The sequence below is a fragment of the Carcharodon carcharias genome, chromosome 10 (assembly GCF_017639515.1).
Source record: "Carcharodon carcharias isolate sCarCar2 chromosome 10, sCarCar2.pri, whole genome shotgun sequence".
Classification (NCBI taxonomy): domain Eukaryota; kingdom Metazoa; phylum Chordata; class Chondrichthyes; order Lamniformes; family Lamnidae; genus Carcharodon; species Carcharodon carcharias.
In genome coordinates, this window is record NC_054476.1 from 162301878 (window position 1) to 162317795 (window position 15918).

General features: G+C 47.2%; 1 protein-coding gene across 1 annotated transcript in view; it reads right to left on the minus strand.

Annotated features, from left to right (window-relative positions):
- slc6a4a (solute carrier family 6 member 4a) overlaps nucleotides 1-15918 on the minus strand; it is a 304082-nt gene that overhangs the window by 248808 nt on the left and 39356 nt on the right. Inside the window, exon 6 of the mRNA XM_041196723.1 lies at nucleotides 9475-9578. Within this exon, the coding sequence (XP_041052657.1) occupies nucleotides 9475-9578 (104 nt within the window). The remainder of the gene's footprint in view (nucleotides 1-9474; nucleotides 9579-15918) is intronic.

Below are 15918 nucleotides of genomic sequence, written 5' to 3' on the forward strand. Positions count from 1 at the left end.
CACATATTCGCTCACTCACACAGACTCACTCACACAGATACACTCACTCACACAGACTCGCTCACTCACACATACTCGCTCCCTCACACACACTCGCTCCCTCACACAGAATCGCTCCCTCACACACACTCGCTCCCTCACGCAGACTCGCTCACTCACACAGACTCACTCATACGGACTAGCTCACACACTCACACAGACCCACTCACTCACACAGACTCACTCACTCACACAGACTCACTCACTCACACACACCCACTCACTCACACAGACTCACTCACTCACACAGACCCACGCACTCACACAGACTCGCTCACTCACACAGACTCGCTCACTCACACAGACTCGCTCACTCACACAGACTCACTCACTCAAACAGACTCACTCACTCACACAGACTCACTCACTCACACAGACTCACTCACACACACACACCCACTCACTCACACACAATCGCTCACTCACACACACTCGCTCACTCACACACACTCGCTCACTCACACACACTCGCTCACTCACATAGACTCGCTCACTCACACATACTCGCTCCCTCACACACACTCGCTCCCTCACACAGACTCGCTCCCTCACACACACTTGCTCCCTCACGCAGACTCGCTCACTCACACAGACTCACTCACACGGACTAGCTCACACACTCACACAGACCCACTCACTCACACAGACTCACTCACTCACACAGACTCACTCACTCACACACACCCACTCACTCACACAGACTCACTCACTCACACAGACCCACGCACTCACACAGACTCGCTCACTCACACAGACTCGCTCACTCACACAGACCCGCTCACTCACACACAATCGCTCACTCACACACACTCGCTCACTCACACACACTCGCTCAGTCACATAGAATCATTCACTCACACAGACCCGCTCACTCACACACACTCAGTCACTCACACACACTCGCTCACTCACACACACTCACTCTCTCAAACACACTCGCTCACTCTCACACACCCGCTCACTCACACATACTCACTCACTCACACATACTCACTCACTCACACAGACCCACTCACTCACACAGACCCACTCACTCACAAAGACTCACTCACTCACACAGAACCACTCACTCACACAGACTCACTCACACACACAGACTCACTCACACAGACTCACTCACTCACACACACCCATTCAGTCACACAGACTCACTCACTCACACACACCCACTCACTCACACAGACTCACTCACACACACACCCACTCACTCACACAGACTCACTCACTCACACACTCGCTCACTCACACAGACTCGCTCACTCACATCGACACACTCGCTCACACAGACCCACTCACTCACACAGACCCACTCAATCACACAGACTCACACTCACACAGACCCACTCACTCACACAGACCCACTCACTCACACAGACCCACTCAATCACACAGACTCACTCACTCACACAGACTCACACTCACACAGACCCATTACTCACACAGACTCACTAACTCACCCAGACTCACTCACACAGACTCACTCACTCACACAGACCCACTCAATCACACAGACTCACACTCACACAGACCCACTCACTCACACAGACTCACTCACTCACAGATTCACTCACTCACACACACTCACTCACTCACACAGACTCGCTCACTCACACAGACTCGCTCACTCACACAGACTCGCTCACTCACACAGACTCGCTCACTCACACACACTCGCTCACTCACTCACACAGACCCACTCACTCACACAGACTCGCTCACTCACATAGATTCGCTCACTCACACAGACTCGCTCACTCACACAGACTCACTCACTCACACAGACTCACTCACTCACTCACACAGACCCACTCACTCACACACACCCACTCACTCACAGAGACTCACACTCACACAGACCCACTCACTCACACAAACTCACTCACTCACACACACCCACTCACTCACACACACCCACTCACTCACACACACCCACTCACTCACAGAGACTCACTCACACAGACTCGCTCACTCACACAGACCCACTCACACACAGACTCACTCACTCACACAGCCTCACTCACTCACACACACCCACTCACTCACACAGACTCACTCACTCACACAGACCCACGCAGTCACACAGACTCACTCACTCACACACCCAAACACTCATAAAGACTCGCTCACTCACACAGACTCGCTCACTCGCACAGACTCGCTCACTCACACAGACTCGCTCACTCACACAGACTCGCTCACTCACACAGACCCGCTAACTCACACACACTCGCTCACTCACACACATTCGCTCACTCACACACACTCGCTCACTCACAGACACTCGCTCACTAACACAGACTCACTCACTCACACAGACTCGCTCACTCACACAGATTCACTCACTCACACAGCCTCACTCACTCACACAGACTCACTCACTCACACAGACTCACTCACTCAAACAGACTCGCTCACTCAAACAGACTCGCTCACTCACACACACTCACTCACTGACACAGACTCGCTCACTCACACACACTCACTCACTCGCACACACTAGCTCACTCACACACACTCGCTCACTCACACACACTCGCTCACTCACACACACTCGCTCACTCACATAGACTCGCTCACTCACACATACTCGCTCCCTCACACACACTCGCTCCCTCACACAGACTCGCTCCCTCACACACACTCGCTCCCTCACACAGACTCACTCACACAGACTAGCTCACTCACTCACACAGACCCACTCACTCACAGAGACTCACACTCACACAGACCCACTCACTCACACAGACTCACTCACTCACACAGACTCACTCACTCACACACACCCACTCACTCACACACACCCACTCACTCAAACAGACTCACTCACTCACACAGACCCACGCACTCACACAGACTCGCTCACTCACACAGACTCGCTCACTCACACAGACCCGCTCACTCACACACAATCGCTCACTCACACACACTCGCTCACTCACACACACTCGCTCACTCACACACACTCGCTCACTCACATAGAATCATTCACTCACACAGACCCGCTCACTCACACACACTCACTCTCTCAAACACACTCGCTCACTCTCACACACTCGCTCACTCACACATACTCACTCACTCACACAGACCCACTCACTCACACAGACCCACTCACTCACACAGACTCACTCACTCACACAGACCCACTCACTCACACAGACCCACTCACTCACACAGACTCACTCACTCACACAGACTCACTCACTCACACACACCCACTCACTCACACAGACCCACTCACTCACAGAGACAAACTCACTCACACAGACTCACACTCACACACACCCACTCACTCACACAGACTCACTTACTCACTCACACAGACCCACTCACTCACACAGACCCACTCAATCACACAGACACACACTCACACAGACCCACTCACTCACACAGACTCACTCACTCACACACACCCACTCACTCACACAGACTCACTCACACACACACTCGCTCACTCACACAGACACGCTCACTCACACAGACTAGCTCACTCACATCGACACACTCACTCACACAGACCCACTCACTCACACAGACCCACTCAATCACACAGACTCACACTCACACAGACCCACTCACTCACAAAGACTCACTCACTCAAACCCACTCACTCACACAAACTCACTCACTCACACACACCCACTCACTCACACACACCCACTCACTCACACACACCCACTCACTCACACAGACTCACTCACTCACACAGACCCACTCACTCACACAGACTCACACTCACACAGACCCACTCACTCACACAGACTCACTAACTCACACACACCCACTCACTCACAAAGACTCACTCACTCAAACCCACTCACTCACACACGCTCGCTCACTCACACACACTCGCTCACTCACACAGAATCATTCACTCACACAGACCTGCTCACTCACACACACTCGCTCACTCACACACACTCGCTCACTCACACACACTCGCTCACTCACACATACTCACTCACTCACACAGACCCACACACACACAGACCCACTCACTCACACAGACCCACTCACTCACACACACAGACTCACTCAATCACACAGACTCACTCACTAACACAGACCCAATCACTCACATAGACTCACTCACTCACACAGACTCACTCACTCACACAGACCCAACCACTCACACAGACTCGCTCACTCACACAGACTCGCTCACTCACACAGACCCACTCACTCACACAGACTCACTCTCTCATTCAGACCCACTCACTCACCCAGACTCACTCACTCACACAGACTCGCTCACTCACACAGACTCGCTCAATCACACAGACTCAGTCACTCACACAGACTCACTCACTCATACACACAGACCCACTCACTCACACAGACTCACTCACTCACTCACACAGGCTCACTCACTCACACAGACCCATTCACTCACACAGACCCGCTCACTCACACAGATTCGCTCACTCACACAGATTCGCTCACTCACAAAGACTCACTCACTCACACAGACTCACTCACTCACAAAGACTCACTCACTCACACAGACTCACTCACTCACACACACTCGCTCACTCACACACACTCGCTCACTCACACACACTCGCTCACTCACACACACTCGCTCACGCACATGGAGTCGCTCACTCACACAGACTCGCTCACTCACACAGACTCACTCACTCACACCGACTCGCTCACGCACATGGAGTCGCTCACTCACACAGACTCGCTCACTCACACAGACTCGCTCACTCACACAGACCCAACTCACTCACACCGACCCACTCACTCACTCAGACCCACTCACTCACACAGACCCACTTACTCACACAGACTCACTCACTCACAGAGACTCACTCACTCACACAGACCCACTAACTCACACAGACTTGCTACCTCACACAGACTCACACACTCACACAGACTCGCTCACTCGCACAGACTCGCTCACTCAAACAGACCCGCTCACTCACAAACACTCACTCACTCACAAGAATTCGCTCACTCACACACACTCGCTCACTCACACGCACTCACTCACTCACACCGACTCGCTCACTCACACACACTCACTCACACACACTCGCTCACTCACACGCACTCGCTCACTCACACAGACTCACTCACACACACAGATTCACTCAATCACACAAACTAGCTCACTCACACACACTCACTCACTCACACACACTCGCTCACTCACACACACTCGCTCTCTCACACACACTCGCTCTCTCACACACACTCGCTCGCTCACTGCGACTCGCTCACTCACATAGACTCGCTCACTCACACAGACTCACTCACTCACAAAGACTCACTCACTCACACAGACTCACTCACTCACACACACTCGCTCACTCACACACACTCGCTCACTCACACACACTCGCTCACGCACATGGAGTCGCTCACTCACACAGACTCGCTCACTCACACAGACTCACTCACACCGACTCGCTCACGCACATGGAGTCGCTCACTCACACAGACTCGCTCACTCACACAGACTCGCTCACTCACACAGACCCAACTCACTCACACCGACCCACTCACTCACTCAGACCCACTCACTCACACAGACCCACTTACTCACACAGACTCACTCACTCACAGAGACTCACTCACTCACACAGACCCACTAACTCACACAGACTTGCTACCTCACACAGACTCACACACTCACACAGACTCGCTCACTCGCACAGACTCGCTCACTCAAACAGACCCGCTCACTCACAAACACTCACTCACTCACAAGAATTCGCTCACTCACACACACTCGCTCACTCACACGCACTCACTCACTCACACGCACTCACTCACTCACACCGACTCGCTCACTCACACACACTCACTCACACACACTCGCTCACTCACACAGTCTCACTCACTCACACACACTCACTCACACACACTCGCTCACTCACACGCACTCGCTCACTCACACAGACTCACTCACACACACAGATTCACTCAATCACACAAACTAGCTCACTCACACACACTCACTCACTCACACACACTCGCTCACTCACACACACTCGCTCACTCACACACACTCGCTCTCTCACACACACTCGCTCGCTCACTGCGACTCGCTCACTCACATAGACTCGCTCACTCACACAGACTCGCTCACTCACACAGACTCGCTCACTCACACAGACCCGCTCACTCACACAGACCCAACTCACTCACACCAACCCACTCACTCACATAGACTCACTCACTCACACAGACTCACTCACTCACAGAGACTCACTCACTCACAGAGACTCACTCACTCACACAGACCCACTAACTCACACCGACTCACTCACTCACACAGGCTCGCTCACTCACACAGACTCGCTCACTCACACAGACTCGCTCACTTACTCACACAGACGCACTCACTAACACCGACCCACTCACTCACAGAGGCTCACACTCACACAGACCCACTCACTCACACAGACTCACTCACTCACACAGACTCACTCACTCACACAGACTCACTCACTCACACACACCCACTCACTTACACAGACACTCACTCACACAGACCCACGCACTCACACAGACTCACTCACTCACACACCCAAACACTCACAAAGACTCACTCACTCACACACACTCGCTCACTCACACAGACCCGCTCACTCACACAGACTCACTCATTCACACACACTCACTCACTCACACACACTCACTCACTCACATAGACTCGCTCACTCACACAGACCCGCTCACTCAAACAGACCCGCTCACTCACACACACTCACTCACTCACACCCACTCACTCACTCACACACACCTACTCACTCACACAGACCCACTCACTCACACAGACCCACTCACTTACACAGACTCACTCACTCACACAGACTCACTCACTCACACAGACTCACTCACTCACACACACCCACTCACTCACACAGACTCACTCACTCACACAGACCCACTCACTCACACAGACTCACTCACTCACACACACTCGCTCATTCACACAGACTCGCTCACTCACACAGACTCACTCACTCGCACAGACTCGCTCACTCACACAGACTCACTCACTCACACAGACCCACTCACACAGACTCACTCACACAGACTCACTCACACAGACCCACTCACTCACACAGACTCACTCACTCACACACACCCACTCACTCACCCAGACTCACTCACTCACACAGACCCACTCACTCACAGAGACTCACTCACTCACACAGAATCACTCACTCACACAGACTTACTCACTCACACAGAATCACTCACTCACACAGACTCACTCACTCACACAGAATCACTCACTCACACAGACTCACTCACTCACACAGACTCACTCACTCACACACACCCACTCACTCACACACACTCACTCACTCAAACACACCCACTCACACACAGACTCGCTCACTCACACAGACCCGCTCACTCACACACACTCACTCACTCACACACACTCGCTCACTCACACACACTCGCTCACTCACACACACTCGCTCACTCACACACACTCGCTCACTCACACACACTCGTTCACTCACACACACTCGCTCACTCACACAGACTCACTCACTCACACAGACTCACTCACTCACACAGACTCACTCACTCACACAGACTCACTCACTCACACAGACTCGCTCACACAGACCCACTCACTCACACAGACCCACTCACTCACACAGACCCACTCACTGACACAGACCCACTCACTCACACAGACTCACTCACTCACACAGACTCACTCACTCACAACCGGGCATCGCTGAGGAGGAATTCGAGATGGTGCCAAGACAGACTTTCCCACTCAAACCTGTCGGGGACTCCAGCTGTCCTGGGCAGGTAGCCAAGCAGATGCTGTTGCTGTGATCCTTCTGGTTCTCATGCCATCTTGACCCTTGGGTGGAATTTTATGGCCCTATCGCACTGGGAGCTGGGCCATAAAATGCGGCGAGCCATTCAAAAGTCGGAGGGACTATAAAACCCCACCGGCGTAAAATTCTGCCTCCTGTACTCCTTTTGGGGGCTGGCACCTCTGCATGTGGGTGCGAGAGAGAGAGAGAGAGAGTGCGGTCAAAGGCAGTAGTCGTGCTGTGAAAACAAGTGAGGAACCACTCACCTTCACAATGCTCGCTGCTGCTCCAATCAGAGACTGTTTCTATCGCATTTGATGCTGGCAGGCTCACCAGTGAGCAGATCAGCGGCAAACGTGGGAGAGAAGTGGCCTGTGGTTGCTGGAGCAGCAGCCCCTTGAGGCCTTTTATTGAACTTACCCGTACTTTGAACAGTGAGTCCGCAGGCTGGATACAGAGACTTGGAGGGCTGGAGTGTGGCTCCTGGGCTAGATTGTTGCCCACGGGCTGTATGTTGGATAAGCCCATTCTATAGCATTTGCTTAACAGGAACCATTGGATGAAAGATTACAAACCTTCGATACTACACATGTATGCACTGGCTTGGCGGTTTTTAAATGGGATTGGTTTATTTACAATGTCTGCAGCAGGTGCATTTTCTGGACAGCCATCATTTATCACTTTGTGCATCTACTTTTTCTAAAGTGTTGACTCACCTCCTTTTTGCTTTAGCAATGCACCTTCCTAATACAATCCAAGTATGAGCAGTTAACGAAAGGAGAATGCCATCAGATATCAATGACAACTATTTTCAGTAAAGGACCTACCCATCCAACAATAAAAACAGAAAAACGTGGGAAATACTCAGCAGGTCAGGTATACTCCATGCTAATGGGGTTTTCAGGTCATTGATAAAAAGGTCAACAACTCGAGCCATTGGCTGAGATTTGGCTGCTCAAACGTCCATTCACTTCACCAGGGGCTGGAAATTTTTGGCCATTAACTCTGTTCCTCTCTCCCCAGTCCACTGAGTGTTTCCGGAATTTTCTGTTTTTATTCCCAGCATCTGCAATATTTTGTTTCTGTTCTACCACCCATCCGAGAAAAGTGTTTATTGAATTTTGATATTCAACAGAATATTCAATGATTGTAATTCTAATTACGCTGACACACTTTTCTATCAAAATCTTAATAATCTTCCCGATTGACGAGTGCTGTGGGCTAGCATCATCCCATCGCCTGGCCGAACAGCTGGAAAGGGAAATCTCTATTTACTCCGCTGAATAATGGCCCTTTAACCAAGGTCTTAGTGGATCTGTGTTCAATTTGTGAAACACGTTCAATTCAGCACAAAAGGGGTGCAGCAAGCCAGTGCGCCTTTAAGGATAGGGACCATTATAGGGGCAGAGCTTCTCTCTGTACCTCGCCCTTCTTGTCACTGACTTTGATCCCAACACAGGATGCTAAAAGTGGAGTTGTTTGTCATTTCCCTGCATTGACATACTCGACCCTACCGAGAGTCAACCTTCAACTAATGTGGAAAATTAGAAATAACTCTAATGATGATTGCAAGCCGAAACAAGATAACTTTCTGAAAAGTAATTCACACGTTGTTTATAAGACTGACTTGTAACAGTTGTTGTTGAATTTGTTGTAGCTGGCAAATGCCAAGAGGACACCAAATCCAGGGCCAAGTGAAAAGAAAATCTGGGCAGCAGCATCCACCCATACCTGGAAACAAAAGAACAGAAGCTATACACAACACTGTTAAAGGTTTATCATTGTATTTCTGTACATTATTACAGTCACTATATCCACATACTTGCAGTCTATTTCCTTCATATTTTAGAAACCTTCATCAATTTGTCTCCGAAGCCTCGGCTTTTCTAAAGGATAGGGATCCAGCCGTCTGGGTAACCGAGGTGTGCTAAAGTGTGAGCTAATTTCATCGCCCTCTTCTGCATAGTCTCCAAAGCCTCAATGTACCCCATCAGGTGGGGAGAGCAAAACTGGATGCATTGTCTTAACTGAGGCATAATCAAATGTCCTAAAAAGGACAATTTTTTTTAATAGTGAACTGTCCAGTCAAAACAACCTAGGGTTCTGCTACCTTTAGCGCACTGGACTGAACATGAACCTTCAAAGGTTGATTTCAATCAACTTGCAGATCTCTTTTGCTTTCACTAATTTTTTTTTTCTTTATTCTTTATGGGATGTGGGTGTCACTGGCAAGGCCAGCGTTTGTTGCCCATCCTTAACTGCCCTTGAACTAAGGGGCTTGCCAGGCCATTTCAGAGGGCAGTTAAGAGTCAACCACATTGCTGTGGGTCTGGAGTCACATGTAGGCCAGACCAGGCAAGGATGGCAGATTTCCTTCCCGAAAGGGGATATTAGTGACCCAGGTGGGTTTTTACAGCAATTGATAATAGTTTTGTGGTCCCCATTACTGAGACTAGCTTCATATTCCAGATATATATGAATTAAATTCAAATTCCACCAGCTGCCATAGTTGGATTCAAACCTATTTCCCCAGGGGGTTAGCCTGCCACTCTGAATTACTAAAGCCAGTAACATTACCAGTATATCTCCCCTAATGGCTCTCATTCTGCCCCTGTAGGGTTTATATCAGTTTAAGTCTGGGCTTGGCCACATTTATAAAACCAAACATTTATTTGCTGAACACAGGTTCATTTCTTCCACATTAACAAGTTTTGCTTGCATTAGTTGAGCACCACCTCCAACACCAACCCTTGCGCACATCTTGGTACCACTCACAAACTTGCAGATAATTCCTGCAACACCTGCGCCTGTGTCATTAATGAAAACAGTAAAGAGCAAAAGGTCCTAACACCGATCCCACTGGGATACCACTGGCAACTTGGACAAAGTGTCAGAAAGCAACTACTAACCACAGAATTCTACTTCGGCAAGCAGTCGATGCATTCAAGAAAGGACGGGATAGGAGGAAAAAATAGATTCTGTTGTGCTCGTCAGAGAACTTAGTGCGTCAAACTGAATTTCCAAAAAAAAAACCTGAATAACCATGTCAATTTCCAGATAATTCTGTTTTTGTTTTTGTTTTTGTTTTGTTTTTGTTTTGGATTTCCAGCATCCGCAGTTCTTTGTTTTTAGACTTGCTGAGTTTTTCCAGGTAATTCTGTTTTTGTTAACCATGTCAACTGCTGGTCCAGGTGTTGGTACATATGCAGCAGTGTGAAGTTTGAATAGAGGTGTGTGTTTTATGTAATTTAACATTGTTGAAATATGTCAGTGTATCATTATTTCAACATTAGTGAGGTGGTCATGTCACTGCATTAGTGCACACATCTGTGCTTATAAAACTGTTCAAATGTCATCGGCACCAACTCAACCCTATAATGATATTCATCATCTCACAACTGTAGTAACAACAATCCTCGCCACACACTGCATAAAATAACTCTTCTGCTGTTGACCCATCTGAAGAATTTAATGGCTTTTACAATGCAAATGAACATCTGAGTATGATGGCGCAGTGGGAAAGTTGATTGTCAAAATCAAAAATTGTTTGTTTGAATTGGAAGTTATGTGTAAAGTGATTAATTCATGGCAATGCCTTATAAGGATATAATTCAAATTAGGTGAGTCTGTAAACATAAAGCTCAATGACTGAATCACTTTGTCTGTTTCTTTGTGGGGCTTATCAATGTTTAAAAGAGGCATTATTCCAATTTCACTATCAAGTGCTCCCACTTGGGCTTTTGTTGTTCAGATAGGTCAATGGTGTACAGTTTAATCCATTCCCTAGTATTATACTTTAACATCTCTGATAGCCTAATTCAGTATCAAAATGTGAATGAGAGACATCGAGCTTCACTTTTGTCACCCAGTTTCATGTGGAAAATAAAGCTCTTTTTATCCTATCACCATCAACTAGTCTGAAACCAAACTTCAAGCAGCACCCCGTTATGAACCTTTCAACTTCACCACCACCAACTTATTTCCTCAATGAATGAGTTTGCCAATTCCATGTTCAATGATAGCCAATTATGGGTCAGCTTTGTTCTATCTAATGTCCTCTTAGAGATAGTTCAAATTACTCACTCTTCACCATTGTAACCAGAGAGACAGAGAGAGGGGGGAGAGGGAGGGAGGGAGCAGAAAAGAGTCCTCCCCTGACTGTGGACCCAAGATGACACTGTTCTAACGTACAGTTAGCCCAGCGTTGGATTTGAATGATTGAACTTTACTCCATGCCAGGTGATTTTTAAATCCTAATGACTTTTTTGGTTCAACCATCGTTTTTGTTGTTGAATGGATATGTTCAGAAGTGTATAAGCAATGCAATATAGATAATAAAGCTTGCATTATGGGAAACCAATACCTCTAAGAACTGTGTGAGGTGGTGGGGGTGGGGGTGGGGGGGGGGCTTCAATATTCATGCAAACATTGGCTGCCCGAATCTCGCCTGTTTCTCAGCAGAAGGATATTGAAACTCGTGCGTTTGGGGTCCTTTGTCCACCCTATGGGTGGCCAAGGCCCACCTAATGCAATTTTCAGCTTGGCCTGTACGTTGTTGAACACCTGGTTTGAGCAGTGGTCTGGTACTCATGCAAATCAAGTTCCTACACCCTTTTTAGAAGCTAATTTGCGACTTGCAGGTACAAATGGGTGGGTACCCAGCACACCCAATCCACCCGTTTATACCAGGTAGTGAACAGCCTCACCAGAGTACTCACTCTACACTTCAAAAGTACTTCTTTGGCTGTAAATCACTTTGGGATGTTCCGAGATTATGAAAGATGCTATAAAAGTGTAAGTTCCTTCTTTTACCCAGTAACGTAACTCCACAGCACAGTCCAAGATATCTATAGTTCTATTTTAATGCCTCTTGAATAGCCAATCAGATGAGATCATTTCAATTATCAGTTCCCCACAACCCTAGTTTTCTGTCTTCATGTGGATCTGATGACCACTTCATCCCCTGGAGAAAGGTAACAGTCCCTGATAAAACTAGGAATACAGTCAATGAAGCATATAACCCTGCAAACTGGCACTTTTGGAGAGGTGACAAGTTTACACAAGTGATAACTGGCACCTTGTTTGCCTGCCAAATCAATACTTTTGTCCTTTTATAGTTATATTGAACACAAGCTGCAAGTCCAGTTTAATTAAAGCACAGATTAAAACGGCACACTTGAGTTATTATGCATTTCCAAGTAACAGACCATTTGCTGTCAGGGTTACTATCTCAGTGAGAGTGTTTTGATTCTAAAGGTTACCTACTGTCAAACCATATCAAAATCACAATGAGGGATTTCACACACAAGCAAGGCATAAGGCCAACAGCTGCCCAGGGACTGCTCCTGTTTACACATTTGGTTGCACGTTCACAATTATACAAAAACTAATGCTGGAATTCTTTTAAAATCAGGGTTGTTGACACATGATGAACGAAATAAGAATCTTGCACTTTCTACATTATGGAGATCAGGGCGATGGAGTAGCTTTGTCGGGGGGGAGTCAGTTAGAATTAAGTCTGGACACTTCACCCTCAATTTTAAGTCAGTGGAAAGGAGTAAAGTTTCTAAGGCATTATTTCGTTTAGGTCAGATAAATGTATTTTTAAAAATTGCAATAATCATCTCCAGTTCTGATGGTATAATTTCATATAAAGTCATATAAATTTCATATATGAAGCTTTACATCTGCTCTATGGTGTAAAATATTTGCATATTTTAACAGCTCCAGATAATACATTAAACATCAACCTCTCACTTCCTTCAGTGAAGGTAACTTTGAAATCACAACACATTCCTGGATCTCTTAGGAAGAAAATAACACCCTTATAAAAGTGGGTAGAACAAATGGGGTGGGAGCAGATATTGTTAATACACAAATACTCATCATGATGTTAGTAATAGCTCTGAGAAATACCTACTTTGAAGGAAAGTACAGTTGTCTCCCTGTCTTTTAGTGAAGTATCAATCCTGTCCATGACCCTAGATACAAAGGGATCATTGGGGCTCATCTTTATATATGAAGGTGGCTGGGGTCCTAGTAACTGTTTATCAGTCTTGTGGTAACCAAATAAAGTTTGTAGTTAATTTTAATTAAGGCAATGCTCCTCCTTTCTCCCTTTTAAAAAAATTGTTCTCAAGTTATAAGCAATGCTGACAAGTCAATATCTTAAATAAAAACAAAAAAACTGCGGATGCTGGAAATCCAAAACAAAAACAGAATTACCTGGAAAAACTCAGCAGGTCTGGCAGCATCGGCGGAGAAGAAAAGAGTTGACGTTTCGAGTCCTCATGACCCTTCGACAGAACTTCGACAGTCAATATCTTGCCCATTTCAAGTTGCTCTGAGGATGTTAAGAGTCACCCAGATTGGCTGGGATTTTCCGGTGTTGCACACTCCGTCAAATTATCTGTCCCACCATGATCCTCGCCTGCGGCCAGACCAGAAGATCCCGGCCATTGTGTGGGTGGGGGCTTATATGGGCCAGGCTGGTTAAGGGTGACAGGCTGTCTTCCGAGCAGGACATTAGCCAACCAAGTTGTTTTTTTTTTTAAATGGCAACCCAATAACCCAATAACCCAATTACCCAACCCTAACCCATTATGGTCATCCTTTCTGGTGCCAGGCCGAAAATTACCAGGTTTGTTGAGACCAATTTCACAGCTTGCTATGGTGAAATTTGAATTCACTATCTCTAAGTTTATTCGTTTGGTAGTATAGAATTTGAGTAGCGCTGAAGAAGACATACTGTCGAAGCTTTTTGGCTTGCACTCATCAGGACATTCGCAAGAATACCAATTGTAAAGGGAACAAGTATAAATTGCAGTATAAATTGTTGTTCCCTTTACAATTGGTATTCTTGTGAATGTCCTGATGAGTCCAAGCTGAAAAGCTTCGACAACAGATGTCTTTTTTCAGCAATATCTCTAGGTTGCTAAAGCAGGCCCCACCACTTATAACTATCTAATGGAACCCATTATAAGAGCTGGACAGTGTCTCATCTTTTAGAGACTAAGACCTTTCCCACCAATGGGCACCTAACAGCATGGAATGGAACATACAAACTCGCCGTCATAGCCAAGCCCCACCCCATGCACTTCTTTGGTTCTCCGAAAGTGAGATTGTCTCCAGGGTGAGTGCAGACTGCCCTGTGTCCGGCCACATCCTCCTGAACTGATCACCCTGTTCATTTTCAACCACCTGGGAAACGCCACCTCTTACATGTACCAGCTGATGACTGAACTCTACAACAATGGCAAATCAGTCAATCTAACTCGATAAGACCCACTGAGTCCCGAGGAATGCCAAGGGAATACTTAAGGGTTTAAATACAAATGCAGGATGATCATGTGGAGGGTAAAGCTTACTGAGTTGCCCAAAATTCCATCCCGCAGCCCATGTTTATCCAATCATTAGAAAGAGATAACTAAAAAACATAGAAAGAAAGAACTTCCTTGACGAGATCAAAAAGCTCTTTACATCCAGTGAAGTACTTTTGGAGTGTAGTCATTATTTTAATGTGGGGAAACACAGAAGCCAATTTGTACACAGCAAAGTCTCACAAACAGCAATGAGATAATTTTATTTTTAGTGATGCTGGTTGGGGAATAAATATGTAACATGTTTTGTGATGGCAGGGGATCCCAAAGTTCTTGGATGGGCCAAATGGCCTCCTGTGCCATTACGGCTCTATGAGAAGTAATTAAGTCATCTTAAGATATAGTTATTGTTGTTTAGTAGTCAAATGTAGCAGCCAACTTGCACACAGTAAAGTGTCGCACATAGCAATGCGATATTTGGCCAGATGATTTGTTTCTAATGGTTTTGGTTGAGGGAGAAATGCTGATTGTAATACTGGGTGAACTCCCTTGCACTTCTTTGAATAATGCTACAGGATCTTTTACATTCACTTGAGGAGGTAGACAGGGCCTCTGTTTAAAATTTCATCTGAAAGATGCCATCTCTAACAGTGCAACCCTACCCCAAGCTGCACCTCAGTATCAGGATTTCACGGTAAAACCTCGAGCATCGAGTTTGAGCTCTGACCTTCTGACACAGAGGCAAGAATGCT